This window comes from Balaenoptera acutorostrata, chromosome 7 (assembly GCF_949987535.1).
Source record: "Balaenoptera acutorostrata chromosome 7, mBalAcu1.1, whole genome shotgun sequence".
In the NCBI taxonomy this organism is placed as follows: domain Eukaryota; kingdom Metazoa; phylum Chordata; class Mammalia; order Artiodactyla; family Balaenopteridae; genus Balaenoptera; species Balaenoptera acutorostrata.
In genome coordinates, this window is record NC_080070.1 from 76,082,981 (window position 1) to 76,102,329 (window position 19,349).

Sequence of the window (19,349 nt, forward strand, 5' to 3'; positions counted from 1 at the left end):
GTCTATTTTGTCTGATATGAGAATTGCTACTCCAGCTTTCTTTTGATTTCCATTTGCATGGAATATTTTTTCCATCCCCTCACTTTCAGTCTGTATGTGTCACTAGGTCTGAAGTGGGTCTCTTGTAGACAGCATATATACAGGTCTTGTTTTTGTATTCATTCAGCCAATCTATGTCTTTTGGTTGGAGCATTAATCCATTTACATTTAAGGTAATTTTCTGTATGTATGTTCCTATTACCATTTTCTTAATTGTTTTGGGTTTGTTATTGTAGGTGTTTTCCTTCTCTTGTGTTTCTTGCCTAGAGAAGTTCCTTTAGCATTTGTTGTAAAGCTGGTTTGGTGGTGCTGAATTCTCTTAGCTTTTGCTTGTCTGTAAAGGTTTTAATTTCTCCATCAAATCTGAATGAGATCCTTGCTGGGTAGAGTAATCCTGGATGTAGGTTTTTCCCTTTCCTCACTTTAAGTATGTCCTGCCACTCCCTTGTGACTTGCAGTACTTCTGCTGAAATATCAGCTGTTAACCTTATGGGGATTCCCTTGTATGTTATTTGTTGTTTTTCCCTTGCTGCTTTTAATATTTTTTCTTTGTATTTTTGATAGTTTGATTAATATGTGTCTTGGCGTGTTTCTCCTTGGATTTATCCTGTATGGGACTCTCTGTACTTCCTGAACTTGATTGACTATTTCCTTTCCCATATCAGGGAAGTTTTCAACTATATTCTCTTCAAATATTTTCTGTACCTTTCTTTTTCTCTTCTTCTTCTGGGACCCCTATAATTCGAATGTTGGTGTGTTTAATGTTGTCCCAGAGGTCTCTGAGACTGTCCTCAGTTCTTTTCATTCTTTTTTCTTTATTCTGCTCTGCAGTAGTTATTTCCACTATTTTATCTTCCAGGTCACTTATCCGTTCTTCTGCCTCAGTTATTCTGCTATTGATCCCTTCTAGAGAATTTTTAATTTCATTTATTGTGTTGTTCATCACTGTTTGTTTGCTCTCTAGTTCTTCTAGGTCCTTGTTAAACGTTTCTTGTATTTTCTCCATTCTATTTCCATGATTTTGGATCATCTTTACTATGATTATTCTGAATTCTTTTTCAGGTAGACTGCCTAGTTCCTCTTCATTTGTTAGGTCTGGTGGGTTTTTACCTTGCTCCTTCATCTGCTGTGTGTTTCTCTGTCTTCTCATTTTGCTTAACTTACTGTGCTTGGGGTCTCCTTTTCGCAGGCTGCAGGTTCGTAGTTCCTGTTGTTTTTGGTGTCTGTCCCCAGTGTCTAAGGTTGGTTCAGTGGGTTGTGTAGGCTTCCTGGTGGAGGGGACTAGTGCCTGTGTTCTGGTGGATGAGGCTGGATCTTGTCTTTCTGGTGGGCAGGTCCACGTCTGGTGGTGTGTCTTGGGGTGTCTGTGGCCTTATTATGATTTTAGGCAGCCTCTCTGCTAACGGATGGGGTTGTGTTCCTGTCTTGCTAGTTGTTTGGCATAGGGTGTCCAGTACTGTAGCTTGCTGGTCGTTGAGTGGAGCTGGGTCTTGGCGTAGAGATGGAGATCTCTGGGAGACCTTTTGCCGTTTGATATTACGTGGAGCTGGGAGGTCTCTTGTGGACCAGTGTCCTGAACTTGGCTCTCCCACCTCAGAGGCACAGCCCTGATGCCTGGCTGGAGCACCAAGAGCCTGTCATCCACATGGCTCAGAATAAAAGGGAGAAAAAAAAGAAAGAAAGAAGAAGGTAAAATAAAATAAAGTAAAATAAAATAATTATTTTTTATTTTAATAACTTTATTAAGAAAAAAAATTTTTAAGTAATAAAAAAGAACAGACAGAACCCTAGGAGAAATGGTAAAAGCAAAGCTATACAGACAAAATGACACACAGAAGCGTACGCATACACACAAAAAGAGAAAAAGGGAAAAAAATACGTATATCATTGTTCCCAAAGTCCACCTGATTCGTTGTCTATTCAGGTATTCCACAGATGCAGGATACATCAAGTTACTGTGGAGATTTAATCCACTGCTCCTGAGGCTGCTGGGAGAGATTTCTCTTTCTCTTCTTTATTCGCACAGCTCCCAGGGTTCAGCTTTGGATTTGGACCCGCCTCTGGGTGTAGGTCGCCTGAGGGCGTCTGTTCTTTGCTCAGACAGGACGGGGTTAAAGTAGTGGCTGATTAGGAGGCTCTGGCTCACTCAGGCCCAGGGGAGGGAGGGGGTGCAGATGCGGGGCGAGCCTGTGGTGGCAGAGGCCAGCGTGACGTTGCACCAGCCTGAGGCGCGCCGTGCATTCCCCAGGAGCCTGGCAGTGGCAGGCTGCACAGGCTCCTGGGAGAGGAGGTGTGGGTAGTGACCTGTGCTTGCACACAGGCTTCTTGCTGGTGGCAGCAGCAGCCTTAGCGTCTCACGCCCGTCTCTGGGGTCCACGCTGATAGCTGCGGCTCGTGCCTGTCTCTGGAGCTCCTTTAAGCGGCGCTCTTAATCCCCTCTCCTTGCGCACCAGGAAACAAAGAGGAAAGAAAAAGTCTCTTGCCTCTTCGGCAGCTCCAGACCTTTTCCCGGACTCCCTCCCGGCTAGCTGTGGTGCACTAGCCACTTCAGGCTGTGTTCATGCCGCCAACCCCAGTCCTCTCCCTGCGATCCGACCGAAGCCGGAGCCTCAGCTCCCAGCCCCGCCCGCCCTGGCGGGTGAGCAGACAAGCCTCTTGGGCTAGTGAGTGCTGCTTGGCGCCGAGTCTCTGTGCGGGAACCTCTCCGCTTTGCCCTCTGCACCCCTGCTGCTGTGCTCTCCTCTGTGGCTCCGAAGCTTCCCCCCTCCGCCACCTGCAGTCTCTGCCCGCGAAGGGGCTTCCTAGTGTGTGGAAACCTTTCCTCCTTCACGGCTCCCTCCCCTTGGTGCAGGTCCCGTCCCTGTTCTTTTGTCTCTGTTTTTTCTTTTTTCTTTTGCCCTACCCAGGTACGTGGGGAGTTTCTTGCCTTTTGGGAGGTCTGAGGTCTTCTGCCAGCGTTCAGTAGGTGTTCTGTAGGAGTTGTTCCACATGTTGATGTATTTCTGATTTGTGGGGAGGAAGGTGATTTCCGCGTCTTACTCTTCGGTCATCTTGAAGCTCCTCTCCTACCACATCTTTATCCATTCATCTGTTGATGGACATTTAGGTTGTTTCCATGAAAGACACACTGTTCCTTACTAATCTCCTAGCTCAACAAGTAGTGGGTACAAAGCAGGAAATTGTAATAATAATACAATTTGGAAAGATTTGTTTTATCCCCGTTGGAAAATAAAATAAAATTTCAGTTTGTTTTCAGTTAACTAGAAGGTTGTGTTCTCAAAATCAGCTTTAAAAAGGTGGAATAAGTATTTTCTAAGCATTTTAGCTAATGGAAATTTTATAGGTAATGCTGACGGTCTGGACAGATTGTGTCAGAAAAATGTCTAATTAGTACATATTGAAAATGAGTGAGGAAGCAAGAAGAGACCAACTTCATTAACTCAACAAACTCTTACTAATTACTTAAGATATTCTGGGCTTTGGGAACAAAATAATTTTGGAGTGTTTTCACACATATAATTTCATTGATATTTCCAACTTAATGGTGGAAGGAGTTCAAAAAAGGTTCATATGATTGAATAAACATCTTTCTGACTATGAAAATTTTATCCACTGGGATGTCACCGAGGGCTGGAGAAAATTAATTTACTTTTGCCTCCATGTGATTCAAGAAGATTTTTTACATTAATATACCTGCCAATGTGCACAGTTTGCATTAAGAAAGCAGTTTACTTACTTGACATGATTTTGCTTATTTCATGCAGAGTTTAAGTTATTGGGAGCCTCCATAAATGTTTGATAAATGGGTAAATGAATGAACAAGCAGTATAGTATTTCCACTTTGAAAGAATTTGTCTAATTGATTAAATCTAAATGGGTCACTGACTTTGTCATCTCTTTGTAGATTTGATATCACAGGACGATATTTATGAAATTGAAATTGGGTGGTTTTGTTGCCGATCTTGTGTGACAAGAAAATCTTTGAAGGAGCACATTGTCTATAAATTAATTTCACTGCTTTTTAAAATGTTTCTCTTTCTCTAGATTTTAGTGCCAATTATTTCTAATAAGAACAACCATAAATCCTGGTCCTGTTTTATTTCACAAGACATGGAACGTCACATAGAAGTCATGAAAAATAAAATGCATATTTTTAGGGGCAAAATGTTGAGAAGAACTCTTCTACCAATTCCCACTATTGCAGGAAATGTTGACCTGGATCAGAAATATTCAGAGACCAAGTACGTAATGATATGGTTTACACTGGTTATCAACATGGAGAGCCAACACACCCATTTAATATCATACCCCCAGCAAACTGTTAGCAAAATATCAGAATTATTATAACTACAGCATATTTTTAAAAATAATGTACAGAAACACCATATATATTATTTCCTTTCAAAGTATTCTTTCTAAAAGCAGACTGTACAGAAAGCAAGCAGTACCAATTGCCATAATGTCAACAATACTCTTCTAGTAAAATGTTTTTTTGTTAAAAAAATTTTTTATTTATTATTTATTTATTATTTTTGGCTGTGTTGGGTCTTCGTTTCTGTGTGAGGGCTTTCTCCAGTTGCGGCGAGTGGGGGCCACTCTTAATCGTGGTGCACGGGCCTCTCACTGTCGCGCACTCTCTTGTTGCGGAGCAGAGGCTCCAGACGCTCAGGCTCAGTAGTTGTGGCTCACGGGCCCAGTTGCTCCATGGCATGTGGGATCTTCCCAGACCAGGGCTCGAACCCGTGTCCCCTGCATTGGCAGGCAGATTCTCAACCACTGCACCACAAGGGAAGCCCCTAGTAAAATGTTTTTGAGGACATTATGACTCTTTAACAATTTTTTAAATGTTAGAGACATGCCCATGACAGAATAACACTGTCACAACTCAAATTGAGGCTATAAAAATAATAGATCTGATTTTGAAGAATTTATATTTAGAAAACTAGCTTATGGATTCATAAAATACCTATTAAAATTCTAGTCCTATCCTTATTTGGATGAAATGATTCATTTTTGTATTTTTAATCATTTCAATGTTTGTAGACTAGAGCCAAATGAAAGGACAGTACTCCATGCAATTGAATCAGTGGTTATTAAATGGTCGCATCAAATCCAAGAAATTGTAGAAAAAGATTTAGTGCAGTCTTTGCTGAATGGTCTTCACTCAAATCCTCAAACTGAACTGGATTTCTGGATGATGAGGAGAGAGAACCTAGCATGCATTTATGATCAAGTAAGTTGAGAGCCCTAGAAATTGCTTGCCAGTTGAATTAGCAAAGTCAGTTGTAGAATTTGGACTCCAAACCCATGATTTCCAGTAACGTTAAAGGTTTAATACACTGTCTTTGAACGACTTAATTGTCCGTTTTCTTATTCCAAAGTTCTGTATGGTATGCATTCTTAAAATTAATGGGGATTAAAAGTAATTTTGCCTTTTTGAGACTATTTTGACAGTAATTGGAAACACTTTGTGGCAAAGAAAGAGTAGTTCCCAAGGGAAATGTTGAAGATTGTAAGATTTAGTTAATCTAGTTGATGTAATTAATTTGGGAAAGGAGTAGATTTTGCTTAGTGGAGAGATGCAACTTTGGAAGAACTAACTGGTTCCTCTGCTGGTGTTTGCCATTAGAAATTATTCAGTTTAATGTTCTAAAAACGAAGACATTCATTCACATGTTCACCTATCTCTTAGAGATTTTCTGAAACAGATTTTATATGGAAAAGTTAATATTTTACATGTGTAATAAAATGTATATTAACAGGCTTTTTGAAAATTCAAATTAAGAGCTATAAATGTAAAATAACATACAGGCTTAAGGAAAAAAATTATTTTAAAAATTCTTTTTAACTTAAGACCAGGTATGTCTTTGCATATTAAATACTGTGTGTATTGTGCATGAATGGAATATAATTTAAATATTTTATTGCAGAGTGCATTTATTTAGTCATTAATCTAGCTCATATATATATATTTTTCAATTTAGCTTCAGGCTCCCATTGTCCTCAAAATGGTTAAGATCCTGAAAAATAAGCAAAGCAGCTATTTTCCGACTTTGAAGGATATCTTCATGGCTGTGAAAAATGGTAAGACTCGTGTTCCTCGGCCTGGCATCAGTGGTCCCTCCTGATCTGACTCCTGCCTGTCTGCTCAGCCTCCTCTACCCTTCTACCCTTAGCGTGCTCATGAAATGACTGCACTTGACTCTTGTAATGATAAGTCCGTCTTAATTATGTGCAGTTTATTCTCCGGCTATATTAAACCATTTTTCGGGTATATAGTAAGTACCTACCAAAGAGGCTCTAGATTGAACTTTCAATGAGAGTGTATGTGTGTGGAGGGGAAAGGCCTTTGGTGTTTAGCAGTGGGTCATTGAATGCCCAGCATGGAGGTTTTCTAATCAACAGTTGGGCTGCAGTTAGTCCAGTGACTCCCCAGTAGAATCTCTGAATTTGCTTAACATTCACCATTTATTTAACTCATAAGAACGCGAAGTCATCATTGAAATTTTGGTGAAGATTAAACACACAGAGAGGAGGGTTTGTTTGTTGAATTTTGAACAGGTAATACATGTACATTGTTAAAAACCAGAAATTATAAACAGGTATTTTTAATTTAGAAAGGAAATTGTATAAGTGAAAAGTCTCCTTCTCAGTACCCAGTTTCAACCTTGCCCAGGCGTAACACCCCTCCGTAATTTTTTAATTTCTGTTTCTGTTTCTTTAGACATGTGTAAGCAAATACGGTTATGATGCGTGATACTAAAGTTTTAAACGATAAAATTTTAAGATAACATGGCCCAATAGCTTGTTTTTGTTTCTAACATGAGAAAATTATTTTTAAATTTTTTCCTATGTAACATGTGGAAGGTTAGGAAATACTTAAAATCTACTTTGAAAATGTTTTGCTATCTCTTTAGGCTTTTCTCCATGAACTCTGTTTGAAAAGAGGCCTTAAAACAAGAGGGCATTAGGTCTGGATTTCTATCCCAGATCCACTCAGTACATCTTAAATTTGCTGTGTCCCTGGTTTCTGTTGGCCAGCTTGACATACTAACAACTTCCTTGTATAATTGTTGCAAGAATTAGAGCACCATTTCTCAACCTTGTCACCGCTGACGTTTTGGGCGGGATAATTCTTTGTTGTGGGGAACCACGCTGTGCATTGCGGGGTATTTAGCAGCGTCCTTGGCCTCTGTCTACTCCCCCCATGCCCGTTGTGACAACAAAAAATGTCTCGAGACATTGCCAAGTGACCCTTGGGGGGAAACCTCCCCTGGCTGAGAACCAATGAATTGAAGACCTAATATACAGTGTACAGAGTACTAGGCACATAGTAAGTGTACCCTCAATACACAGAAGCTGCTTGCATTTTTTCTGGTAGTAAGATTCACATTTTCTGTGGATAAAACTTCTCCAGGAATGAATCCCAGGGGTCCTCAGAGCCTTTTGAGCATATGAACTGGAGATTCAGGAGAAAACACTTTCAGTAGAACAAGTGACCCAAAGCCATTCTCAGTTAGAGGTAGAAGGCTCTCCCAAAGCCCTAGTCGAGGCTTTGTAAAATCACTAGAAGTGTTTATCACATTTTAAGGGCACTTTACCTTTACATGGAATTATTGGATTTTGAAATTAACGCTGATGAAAACACACTAATTTCAAAACATGAGTGCGTCTGAGGAAAAAATAGTTCCTGGACCCTCTCTTTCTTCCCAGGTCTTTATTGTTAGGTGGAGAGATTAATTGGTTACATGTCAAATAGAGCAACATGGGTGGGTGCATACCTGACTCTGGCAGCCAAAAAAAAAAAAAAAAAGTCTGGCAGTTTGTTTTGTTTTTGATTTCTGACAGGAGTCTTTTGGGATAACACCAGAAAATAAGGAATTCACTTTCCTTCATTCCCTACCTTCATAAATAAAGCCCATTTTCAGTTAATCAAAGGTATTTGTAGCCTCAGGAGTACAATGAAGTCTGATGGAGATCCATTTAGGGTACATTAAAAGGACCAGTTTTAATCAAGAGAAAATTTGGATTAGATTAAGCAGTAATTAATCATAACTATTTCAATGTTATCTTCATATATAGCTTTTTTAAAAAGTATTCCTTATTCCTAACCATGCATAACAATTTTTTAAATTGAGGTAAAATTCACATAACATTAAAAAAAAGTTTTTAAAGTGTACAGATTGGTGGCATTTAGCGAATTCACAGTATCCCGTAACTATTGCCTCTGTCTAGTTCACAATATTTTCATCACCCATGCTCGACAATTTCAGTAGTTACACTGTGGATAATAATATAATGGAAAATTTTTCATGGTACGAGTTACTCTTATAGGACACTAGAATGAGATAATAAATGATTCAATTGTGCTGGTACCAAGTGCGTGGGAGGAGTTAACTTTCTGGTGATGGTGCTGGTGAGTCTTCAGTCGGGATATACTTGTGAGTAACTACGCCTGGGCTCTCTTTGAAGGGTTGTTACAGCCGGACAGTGTCGAAAGCCTTCCTAACCTGTCCTGTGTCAATGGTACGGTAAGTGATATAAAAAGAAAGAGGCAGCATTTAAGTACAGCCATGTTGTTTTGCATCGTTCTCTTGACCTTCTGAAGTGACTTCAGATAAAAGAGGCTGCCTCACATTAACGGTGGTTTCCTTTCAGCTCTTCTCGAAGCCCAAGACGTGGAACTTTACCTGAGACCCCTGAGGAGACACCTTCAATGTGTCCAGGAGACGGAATTCCCACAGACTGGTGTATTAATTGCCCCGTTATTTCATACCATCTGTCTGATCTGGAGTCATTCCACGTTTTATAATACCCCTGTTCGGGTTATAGTTCTATTGCAGGAGTTTTGTAATCTCTTCATTGACCGGGTATGTAGCGTGAAAAAAATAGGAACAATAAGAATTATTGCCGTGTGGTAGGTTTTATGAGATCAAGGAGGAATGAATAAATCCAGTCTACAGAACACCTTTTTCCCTTTTCTTTTTTTCATAAGACTTTTATGGTAACAAAGGCCAGATGACTTTCTATCCTAAAAGGCAAAGGAGCTCTGGAAATAAGTCAGATACAGTCAAGGGACAGGTTGTTACTGGATTCTGTTTGTTTAATATCCTACCTTTCTTCAAAAGACATTTAAGGCAGCTTCTAATAAAAGGCACGCACACGTAGTACTTTCTTTGTAGCTTTCCCTTTGGTTTCCACAGGAACACTGGCAGAGGGAAGACTTTTGGAAAGGGAAGTAAGTTAAGAGAATCTGGCCGGAAAAAAATGATCCTCCAAAAATAGTAGTAGAATTATATTGAAAGAATTCTGATTCATGGTTGATCTTTAAAAATCTTGTTTATAATTGTTTCTCTACTCTTCACTTAACTTGCAAAATGTTAAAAAACAAAAAAAATTGGACTGCTTCCTCATCCTGTGGGAACTTTAATTACTCTTGTGTCCGTAATATCAGAGAATATTTCATAATTTGAGAGCTAAAAGATACTTGCAGGGCATATCCAGTGATTGTTTATTGAGGGCGTGTGTGTCTTAGTCTGCTTGAGTTGACGTAACAAAATACCACAGGCTGTGTGGCTTTATTTTCAGGAATTGCTTTCTCACATTTTTGGAGCCTGGGAGACCAGATCCAGGTGCCGTCATGGTCGTGTTCTGACTAGAGCGTTCTTCCTGGCTTGCAGATAGCTGCCTTTTCTCTGTGCCCTCACACTGAGGGAAAGATCTCCCTCTTCCTCTTTTTAAAAAACCACAGTCCTGTCAGATCAGGGTCCTGCCCTCATGACCTCATTAACCTTAATTACCTCCTAAAGATTCTATCTCCAGGTAGTCACAGTGGTGGTTAGGGCTTCAACACAGGCACTTTTTTGGAGGGGGTGTCACACTTTAGTCCATAGCAGGGTCTATATCAGGGTGTGTGTCTGAACACCTAAGGAGTTTTTGTAAAACAGATGCCAGAGAATCAGAATCTGTGCATATGGCTTAGACTTTGAGTTGCTAAGTAAGAGCGCTTCCTATGAGAATTGGATCATTTCCAGCTGCAACTGGCAAACTGAAGCAGAAAAAGAGAAGTGTCTAAGTTCATGTGAACTGGGAAGTCTAACAGTACAAAGACTTGAGGATTAGCTTGCTCCAGGGGACTCAGATGATAATTTCAAAGCTCTGTTTTGCTCGTTTGTGTTTGACTTGATTCTCAGGCTCTCATCACGTGTTAACCAAGGTGGCTTTTGGTAGCACCAGATGGATATCCTTCTAGTAGAGGAACTTCCCTGGAAAGAGGCTGACTTTGTTTTTCGTTCTGGACCAATGGGTTTTATTTTCACTCCTGGAACAATCATGTGGCCAGGGAGATAGGATATCTTGGACAGGCCTGCATCACTAGCTCAGAGAATGGTGGGCAACTGTGATTGACCTAAATCCCTGATCTAGTCTAATACTTCTCAGTGGTTTTCACCTCATGACTCACATAGAAATTTAAAAACTTTCATTGCACAGTGGGGTAAAATTGGAGGGGACTGGGAACCCTGAAAATCTGCTCATAGACAGGGCAAGCTGCTTGGAGCTTCTGCTGCCCCAGGCCCCAGAACCTTGCTTTTCTAAACGTTAAAGAGAACAGTGTTGTAGCAGAAACTGGTTGGGGAACTGTGTTCCGTTCTAATCCCGATACTTTTTCAGATGAATTAATGGAAACTTGAAAGATATCATTTGCTCACTTTGCTTGAGCATTTAGGGGGAAATCCAAATTAAAGAACAGGTTTCCTGACATGTAGTTTACCGTTTCTGGAATACGTATGAGATTGAGGTGTGCATGTGTGTCTTCCTGTCTGCTTCCAAAGAGGTGGAATGGTGTATGGAAAGGGCTTTGGGCTCAGACCAACCAGGATTCAAATCTAATTGAACCAGGGGACTTCCCTGGTGGTCCAGTGGTTAAGACTCCACGCTTTCACTGCTGAGGGCCCGGGTTCAATTCTTGGTCGGGGAACTAAGATTCCACAAGCCGTGAGGCACAGTTGAGGAAAAAAAAGATCAAGTTGAACCGTTTTAGAGTAGTTAAATCACTTTTCCGAGCCTCACTTTCCATGCTTGTAAGTGCCCTGTTCATGGGCTTTTGTAAAGATCAAAAGAGAGAACCTCAATGAAATGTTCAGTGTGGCATTTAACAGAGACTCAGTAAAAGTTAGTTCCAAACTCTTGCCTTACAAAATAGTTGCAGCTGTTGATAGGAGGTAACAAGTCTGTTCCTTGCTATATTTTAGCATCTCTTCTGGCTTCATTCTGTTTCTCTGTTGTGCAGACTCAGTTTTGCTCTTTTGTTAATGAGTGCACTGGGTCCTAATGGCTTGGATCTCTATGTGAAAGGCTTTGATCCCTACTGCAGGATTAACCACTGTGACCACCGCTTCTCCCAAACCCCTTTTGAGGGATCCTCATCTCATTTTGAGAATGATCCAAACTTTTACTGCAAAGCCCTGTTAGTGTAGAAACCTCAAAGGTTGTCATTCACTATTGTAGTTGGCTTGCAAGGAGCCCTGGTTACCTGTAAGCCTATAAACCTATTATCCCCGGATCCTAGGCTGTGTCAATGGCCAGAGTTTGCCAAGCTCCCAAGGAAATAATGTCGTTTCTCTTGTTCCTTAGTTACTATTCCTGGCTTATGTCCAAAGGTTCCGTCGACCTGATTTCCTAGGTTCTCCAAGTGGACTTTGTAGTAAATCTGCCCCAACATGTTAGGAATCAAAAATGGGCAATGAGTCAACTTTCATCCCCGGGTTCTCTGAAGAGCTGAACTCTGCACCACCTACCACCACCCCCAGTCGTTTGCTGTCTAACTTACTTTTAATACTTATTTAACAAGCACTGTATAGTGCCTCTTATTTGCCAGAATTCTTCTAAGCCCTTTACAAGAATCTACGAATTTAATTCTCTAGCAACACTATGATATAGGTGCTATTAGTAGATACTTTCTGTATTTAAAAAAAAAAAAACAACCCTGAAGTTCAGAGAAGATAAATAGCTTTCTCAAGGTCACCCAGCTGACAGAGTTCTTACTCATTTTGTTCCATATTTTAATGTAAGTTTTTATTTCTAATTACTATTAATATGTGGTGTATGAATAATTGTAAAATACTCTTATTGCATAAAATTTATAACAATGGAAATAGTCCTGCAGTTCTATCACCCTAAAATTCAGCATTTAAAAATTTTCCTTCTCCCAATACTTACACGTATTTATGCATTTTATCATATAATTCTTTTTTTTTACTAGCTTCTTGAAAAATTATTGCTGTTGTTGGATATTTAGGTTGCTTCCAGCCTCCTGTGTTATAAACAACATGCAGAAAACAACTTTATACAGAAATCCTTTTCCTTAACTTGGATAATTGGCTTAATATAAATTCCTGATGTTGATCAAGGGGTACAATCGTTTCATGACTATTGTACGCTATTTGATATTTACAAATTCTTTTTTAAAAGATTATATTAATTGCATTGCAATTATCAATGTGTAAAAAGTTTTAGTATAATTCACCAGCTTTGAGCCTTACCAGCTTTAAAGAATTTGCAGTGATTCATTGGGTATACACTTGTACCATGTTGTTTCTTAATTTTGTACGTTGCATGATTTGTGTGGTTACACATTTTACGTGCCTTTTATAATTTTCTTATATAGTTTTCATGTGCTTTGTTTCTGTGAGTCTGTAGACTTCAACGTGTTTATGAAACATTTGAACCCTTGCTGTGTTATACGTCAGGAGTCATAAGCTGGCATTCTGTCAACTGCCTTTGGCCAATGGATCAATGCACTGTTTTTATTTTGCACAGTATTTTGAAATTTAAAAAAAAAATTGTTGCTGGTGCTTAAATTGACTAGGTCTCATTGAATTTCCAACATCCCAGCCTCTACTAAAAAGTCAGATCTCACTGCATTGGCTCTTGCATCCCCATTGACACAGTCAGCTGCTAGAGCTTCACGTACCCCTTTAGATGGGTCACGTGCTGTCCAGGTGACCATGGTCTCCACTGTTCACTGTTCCTGATCTGCTTCACTCGTTGTCATCATCTGCCTGATCTTTCTAGGCATTCCAGGCACGGTCAGAAATCCTTTGTTACTTTAAAAGCAAATGTGTTTCTCTTTACTCGTTTTCTGACAGTAACCATTTCCATAGTTGTTTACTCCAGACATAAAAGGCATTATGCGACCACCTTGGATGGTAGCACACTTGAGCTTTGGTAATGGTGTCTTTTTTTAGTGCCTTGCTTCTCTTCCCTGGTTACCTGACTCTACTCCCTGTTCATTGTGAGTCATTACCACTTGAGGCCCTCCACTCTGTCTGTTCTGTGGCTTGGTGTCCCTGTTGTGGATATCCTCATTCACAAGATCCTAGGTGACGAGGAGTTTAAGTCTGTGAGGTTGAGCTTGAAGAAGAGATGGTAGGATTGAGCAAAAGTAAGAGTCCATAACAGCACATAAATAAGACAAAAGAAGCTGGGAGACAGGCATCAAGCTAACATGCTATCAAAGTATCGCAACGTTGTAAATCAACAATGCTCCAATGTAAAATAAAGATTAACTTAAAAAACTGACACGCTATCATTGATAAATTGCTTACTTGATTAATTGGCTTATCAATAAAATAAACTGGTTAGCAGTATTTTAGTTTATAAGGCCTCTGAAGTGGGACCAATTCATCGTAAATCCAGTGGTTTTATTGTTGGTTTGTCCTGATACTACTGAGTATGAGAGAATCGAGAGAGGTGGTGTGGTTGGGTGTGCTCCAGGGAGCTACTGGGGGAATCAGAAAAGAATTCAGAGGTTAGGAGCTAAAAAGAATCTTGAGGTTCGCTTAATTCATCTCTCCTTTTTTGTAGATAAGGCAACTGAGATCCTCTGAGAAAATTTAGCTAATGTCACAAAAGCAATTAGTGGCCCGTAACTGGACCACAGCCAGGCCTCCTGCCCCTGCTGATGCTTTTTCCCTTCACATAACCTGCTGCCCAGTGAAAGGGTATATAGAATGGTTTTCTGATCTAGGATGTTGAGTACTATCACCTTGTCTTAGGAGGTCTTATTCAACAGTGGGCTCTGTGAACAGAAAGCTAATTGCTGTGATTGTCTCATCTATGTGAGGGTCAGACAGGGAGCAAAGGAATGAATATAAGGATGGCTTGCCCGAAGGGAGGTTACTTCAGATGTAGGTAGTTAGGTCACAGGGGGCTGCTGAAACAGACGGCAGTGGAGTCACCACTGTAGATTTTTTTAGCTTCCTAAAAGGACACGTTTACTGTAAAGAATACATCTAGATGAAGGCCTATGGAATCCCTAAGCCACACCAATGTGTAAACTGTTACAAAACTCACGTTGCTGAGAGATTACTGGTAGTTCTCGTCCCTGTTCTGTGTGAAATGTTAGCAGCCTTCAGGGAGAGGTTAATTTTCCATCCAGCCTCAGTGAGAAATAAGAGCACAGGTTGGGAATCTACAGCTAGAATTGAAGGAACTAGTTAGTAGGCTTTTTAGACACCAAATGAATGATATTCTTACTACTTTACACATTTAGGGCACAGAGTCTGTATTGCATGTAAAACCATAGCCATTATTGGGAGACGGAGGACAATATGTCTACATTTAGCGAAACGTTTCTTCTATCTGCTATGTTGAACCCAATGGCTTTCAATACTTTCTCCATTGAGATCTATGACAACTTTCTAAGCAACTGCAGAATTAAAGGTGTGCAGTTTAAACCTATAATTTATATGAGGTGAAGATGCATCAGGGTTAGAATTTATAGGTTCCTGAGGATCCTAAACAGGGACATTGTGAAACTTCATAACAAATATGCAAAGGGAAGAACTGAATGATGGTCCTACGAGAGTTGCTACATGAATCTGCTGGTTTTTCTATAATCGTTCTCGCCTTTGCATTTCCACTATTGAGAACTAGTTCATATGGCATATCTCGGCTAGATTTTATGTCCTATGATGAGTTTAAGCCCCCAGAAGAGAAGTCTGCTAACCTAAAAGAATTGCCAATGGTATAATCACCTATGTTAGCTCTTTCTCACCTTTTCAGGTGACCTTGTGCTGCCAGGTAACGTGACCGTATTTTTAAAATACATGGTCTGATAGATTTCCCTTCCTGGCTTATACATTTCTTTATATGTAAAAACAGTTGTGCAGAATATTTGCTGCCAGGAATAGCCATGCAAATTCTGGTTACACAGTTGTTGTATCTTTGAAGCTTAGCAAAAATGTAGTCATTGGCAGAATGTTTAATTCCAGAAATTGCAGCATCTCCTGTAGATGTCTCTAATGTATGCAAGTATGTCATTGAAACCTAAGTGCCTGAATTTCTAGAATTTGTGTTTCCTGTTTTACAGCATTGCTGGCCCAATTCTAGACATTGTAATTTGAAAATGATTCACTGAAAGAATAGACCAGTTCATTGAAACAGTCATTTTCAGTAAAACTATTAAACATTTTCTTATTATTGTTTCCTTTCATTGAATCCTAGGCACTAGCTTACCTTTTGCCTGAAGACCTTTTGAGAGGAGAAATTGAAGACTCTCTGGAAAAGGTGCAGGTGGCCATTAACATCTTAAAGACTTTCAAAAATTGTTTTTTTAACTATAGAAAAGGATTGGCAAGCTATTTTACGGGAAATAAGGAGCTGAAACCATGGGATTTCCAGTCTCATCTGGTGTTTCTTAGATTTGACAAATTTCTCGACCGTTTCGTGAAAATAGAGGTATTCATTTATTGACTTGTAATTTATTCATATTGTAGGTTGTTTCAGAAAATCCTATAGCTTTTTATATGATTCAAGGAACAGTTCTATTTGGGTGGGAGGTGGGAAGTCTGCTTTCTTGGTGATCTTCATGAGAAGTTTATGAGGCCTGTGCTATCAAGATACAGTAAAAGCTTTAGTTTGTTTAGTTTCAAAGCTTTGTTTAGTTTTAAAGCTTTGGCTTCTTTTTTTAAAAAACTCATTTTTGATTATTTTATTACACTGAGTATAAGTGAATCTCTATGTACCAGTGACCCTTGTCCTACAGCTTACTATGTTCCTAGAAAATGGTTGTAAATCAGGAAGCTATAAAATAACCCCTATTTTCCTTTACATGTTTGATGGTTTTATTGGGATTCCATACCTGAAAACCCATTTGATAATCTAAAATATCATGGTAACTTTTAGTATATAAATATATATGTTATACTATTCAAATATTACAACTATTCATAAAAATAGATGAAAAGAACATGAAAACATGTGCTTTGTATAAATGTTTTAACTGCCAAAAACCCAAACATGAATTACATACATGTAAACACTTACACACAACAACTTGTGTGGAGCCAACTGGCTAAGATTTTTGTTTTTGTTATTGTTTTTTTTTTCATTTTGAACTGCCTTATTTTCTTTGTAAAACTCTTTCTAGCAAGCTTGGGCTTTTTTGTTGAAAGATTTGTTGAATTTCATTCAAAATTAGAGCTTTATGTTTTGAAAATTCTCATCACTTAAGCAGCCTGAATGCCCTCTTAAAGTTTGAATGCCAAATGCCTGACTCTGGGTAACTTGCATCACCCTTTCATAACAGTCTCTTAAGCTCCTTTTCAATAAGAGAGCCCATCACGGCAGTGTTGGTGGCTGAAAATGAGTTTTGGATCTCACCCGGACGTCTGACTTATGATTAGAAGGATATGAAATTAGAGAATCAGATGTTTAACTATGGTAAGCTAGGTGTTGCCTGTACTGCTTGATAATTTTCAGTCCATGTGAAAATGGGAGTATGACTTTAAAAGTAGGCAGTTACTTAGTTCAGTTAAATCATTAATATTCATTTTCTGTCATGTCAGTGTCCATTGACTCACTGATTTTGAATGTTGGAAAATGTTCTTTTTCTGAAACTTTAAAATGTTCTTTTCCTACTCAAGAGGGTGGAAAAATCTTTACGATGTTTTTTCAAAGGATATATTTGTCACCATATTGGAATTTGAAAAGCTGGAAAGACTTGAATTTGGCGGTACCAAGGGAGCAATTTTAAATGGACAAGTCCACGAGATGAGAGAAGAATTTATGGAACTCTGTAAGATTTTTCAACAGAGCACATATGACCCATCTGATTACAATAACATGGTAATACTGTATCTTTGTGTTTTCAATTTCATAGAATCGTATTTTAAAGCTGGGAAGGGGACAGTAGGTCACAGTGATAATAGGTCCTATTCAGTCCAACCTCTCCCGGATGAAAGAGGGGAAATGACTTGCCTGAGGTCTCTCATTTACTTAGTGGTAGATCAGGGACCAGAAGTTAGGTCCCTAACTTTTGCATTTTCAGTTTAGAATATTTTAAACTGTTTCTAATATAACAGCAGACCTCAGTCTGGATTTGTCTCTTGTTGATGTATAGTGAAAAGGAACTTTCCATATTAACTCATTTAGATCTGATTATCTGGTGTCTATGTAACTTGTGTGTTTTATTTTAGCCTTTTCTTGAATCATCAGGTAAAGTTTTCATCTACTTGAATATTTAGTTTCACCTCATTCGTTACATATATTATTAACATGTATGTTGTCTGAAAAAGAGGGAAGCTTTCAGGTTTAAGCTGCTCCTGTTTTCTGTCACTGCCAGCGGGTTAGGAGCCAGGGAGTTCCTGTGAGTATTCCCTGCAGCTCTAGGATAAAAATAGCTTCATTTTAGTGGCTTGCCATGACCGTGAATCCCAGGTACCAAAAAAAAAAAAGATTACCTCTCATCGTCATTGTTTTTTGTGGAATGTGAATTTATTCACTATTATGTGTATATTTGGCCAAATAATTGACTCTCTGAAGTGTACAAGTACAGTATGTTAGCTTTGTAAGGACATGGTTAGCAAACTTAATCCCTCTGAACTGCTGACAGTTTTTGGGAAGTGGAGTTAATGGTAAGAAAGATATGGCCATTGTGTGTCCTGCTGATTTGTGGAAAAGAGAAACCTAGATCTGTGGTGATGATCTAGGGGATGCGTGAGCTCATCCCCAGAGCCTGGTAAGGTGTCTGGCACCCAGCAGACATTCAGTGAATATGGACAGGATGGGACTCTTGGGGGGGCTTGATTTAGCTCTTCTGAGCAACTAAGCAGAGGAGCGTGAAACCCAGCGTGCACAGGACCGTCGGGTGCATTCGAGTTGCAGGAGAGCCTTGATTTGCTCATGATTACAACTCCTGGCAGGTTTTCAGTGTGCCAGGGTTGGAGGACATGGCTAGGTTTAGCTGTTGTCGCTTCCCTGGTAGTGCTAAAGGTCCTGAATTTATCCCTGTCTCTGCCCAAACCCTGCACAGTCACAAACATAGAATAGAAAATTCACTTGCTCTTCACACACACACACACACACACACCCACCCACCCACACACACCTGCTTGGTATTTGTATTTAGTATAAAATGGGCAAGGCTTACCTGTGATCTCCAGATCTAGGTTAGAGACATCGATAACCTGCCCTCGAAGTTCCCCTTCATCCTTTTATCTGATTACTGTATCCTGCTTTAGAATATAATTTAAAAGCTCCTTGACTTTGGTTATTCCTCGAAATCAAAATGTGAATTAACTAAAAGTTCACTTAATTGGTGTGCTTATGTCAAAGATGACCTTTGCTTTTTTTGAATGTGTCTTGGTTATCAGTGTTGCCTCAGAATATTGCAATGATTATATATTTTTGCTTAATAAACTGTTCATTTGGGGGCTTTTTAGCTGAGTTTCATTGTGTTCTGGTTTTTATGATGAAATCAGCTGGTAATTTTTAGGAGATATTATGTTAGCAAACTACCTGCAAACTCATATATTCATACAGGTGCTTCCCCATGACAGTATCCCCAGGACACATGCCCACCGCTATGCCCTTCCTCTCCCACTGCACACACCCCTCCACATACCCCGATCCCCACTGAATGGCGCTAATGTAACTGTCCAGTGTATCGTAGTCAGCCTTCCTGCCCTCTGGCGTAGAAATGGTTTATATATGTTCTGGTAAATTAAAGAAACAGTGACTGGTAATTTGCTTTTGGAAAGGCTATTATTTATGTCTCTCTCTTCATTAATCTCAAGCCTATCAATCAGGCTTTGAGCCTTTATTGGTGTGACAGAAGTTCTGTCACTATGGTCTATTTACAGAAGATGGGGATTTCTCAGACGTGTCCATAAAAATGTTCTTGGGTTTCTGAATTATTAATACTGAATATAAAGGTCACTTTAGGTATTTGCTTTGACTTCTTCCTATGGGACTCTTTGAGATCCAGACAGTTAGGGGGAGATACTTGCTTTCTAATTTATTTAATT

At 39.4% G+C, this 19,349-nt stretch overlaps 1 protein-coding gene across 1 annotated transcript in view; it reads left to right on the plus strand.

Moving 5' to 3' along the window:
• The window catches only part of DNAH11 (dynein axonemal heavy chain 11), a 326,952-nt gene that overhangs the window by 12,476 nt on the left and 295,127 nt on the right, over positions 1 to 19,349 (plus strand). The window contains exons 3-8 of the mRNA XM_057550027.1: positions 4,084 to 4,280; positions 5,083 to 5,272; positions 6,024 to 6,123; positions 8,698 to 8,909; positions 15,547 to 15,780; positions 17,002 to 17,169. Coding sequence (XP_057406010.1) covers positions 4,084 to 4,280; positions 5,083 to 5,272; positions 6,024 to 6,123; positions 8,698 to 8,909; positions 15,547 to 15,780; positions 17,002 to 17,169 — 1,101 coding nt within the window. The remainder of the gene's footprint in view (positions 1 to 4,083; positions 4,281 to 5,082; positions 5,273 to 6,023; positions 6,124 to 8,697; positions 8,910 to 15,546; positions 15,781 to 17,001; positions 17,170 to 19,349) is intronic.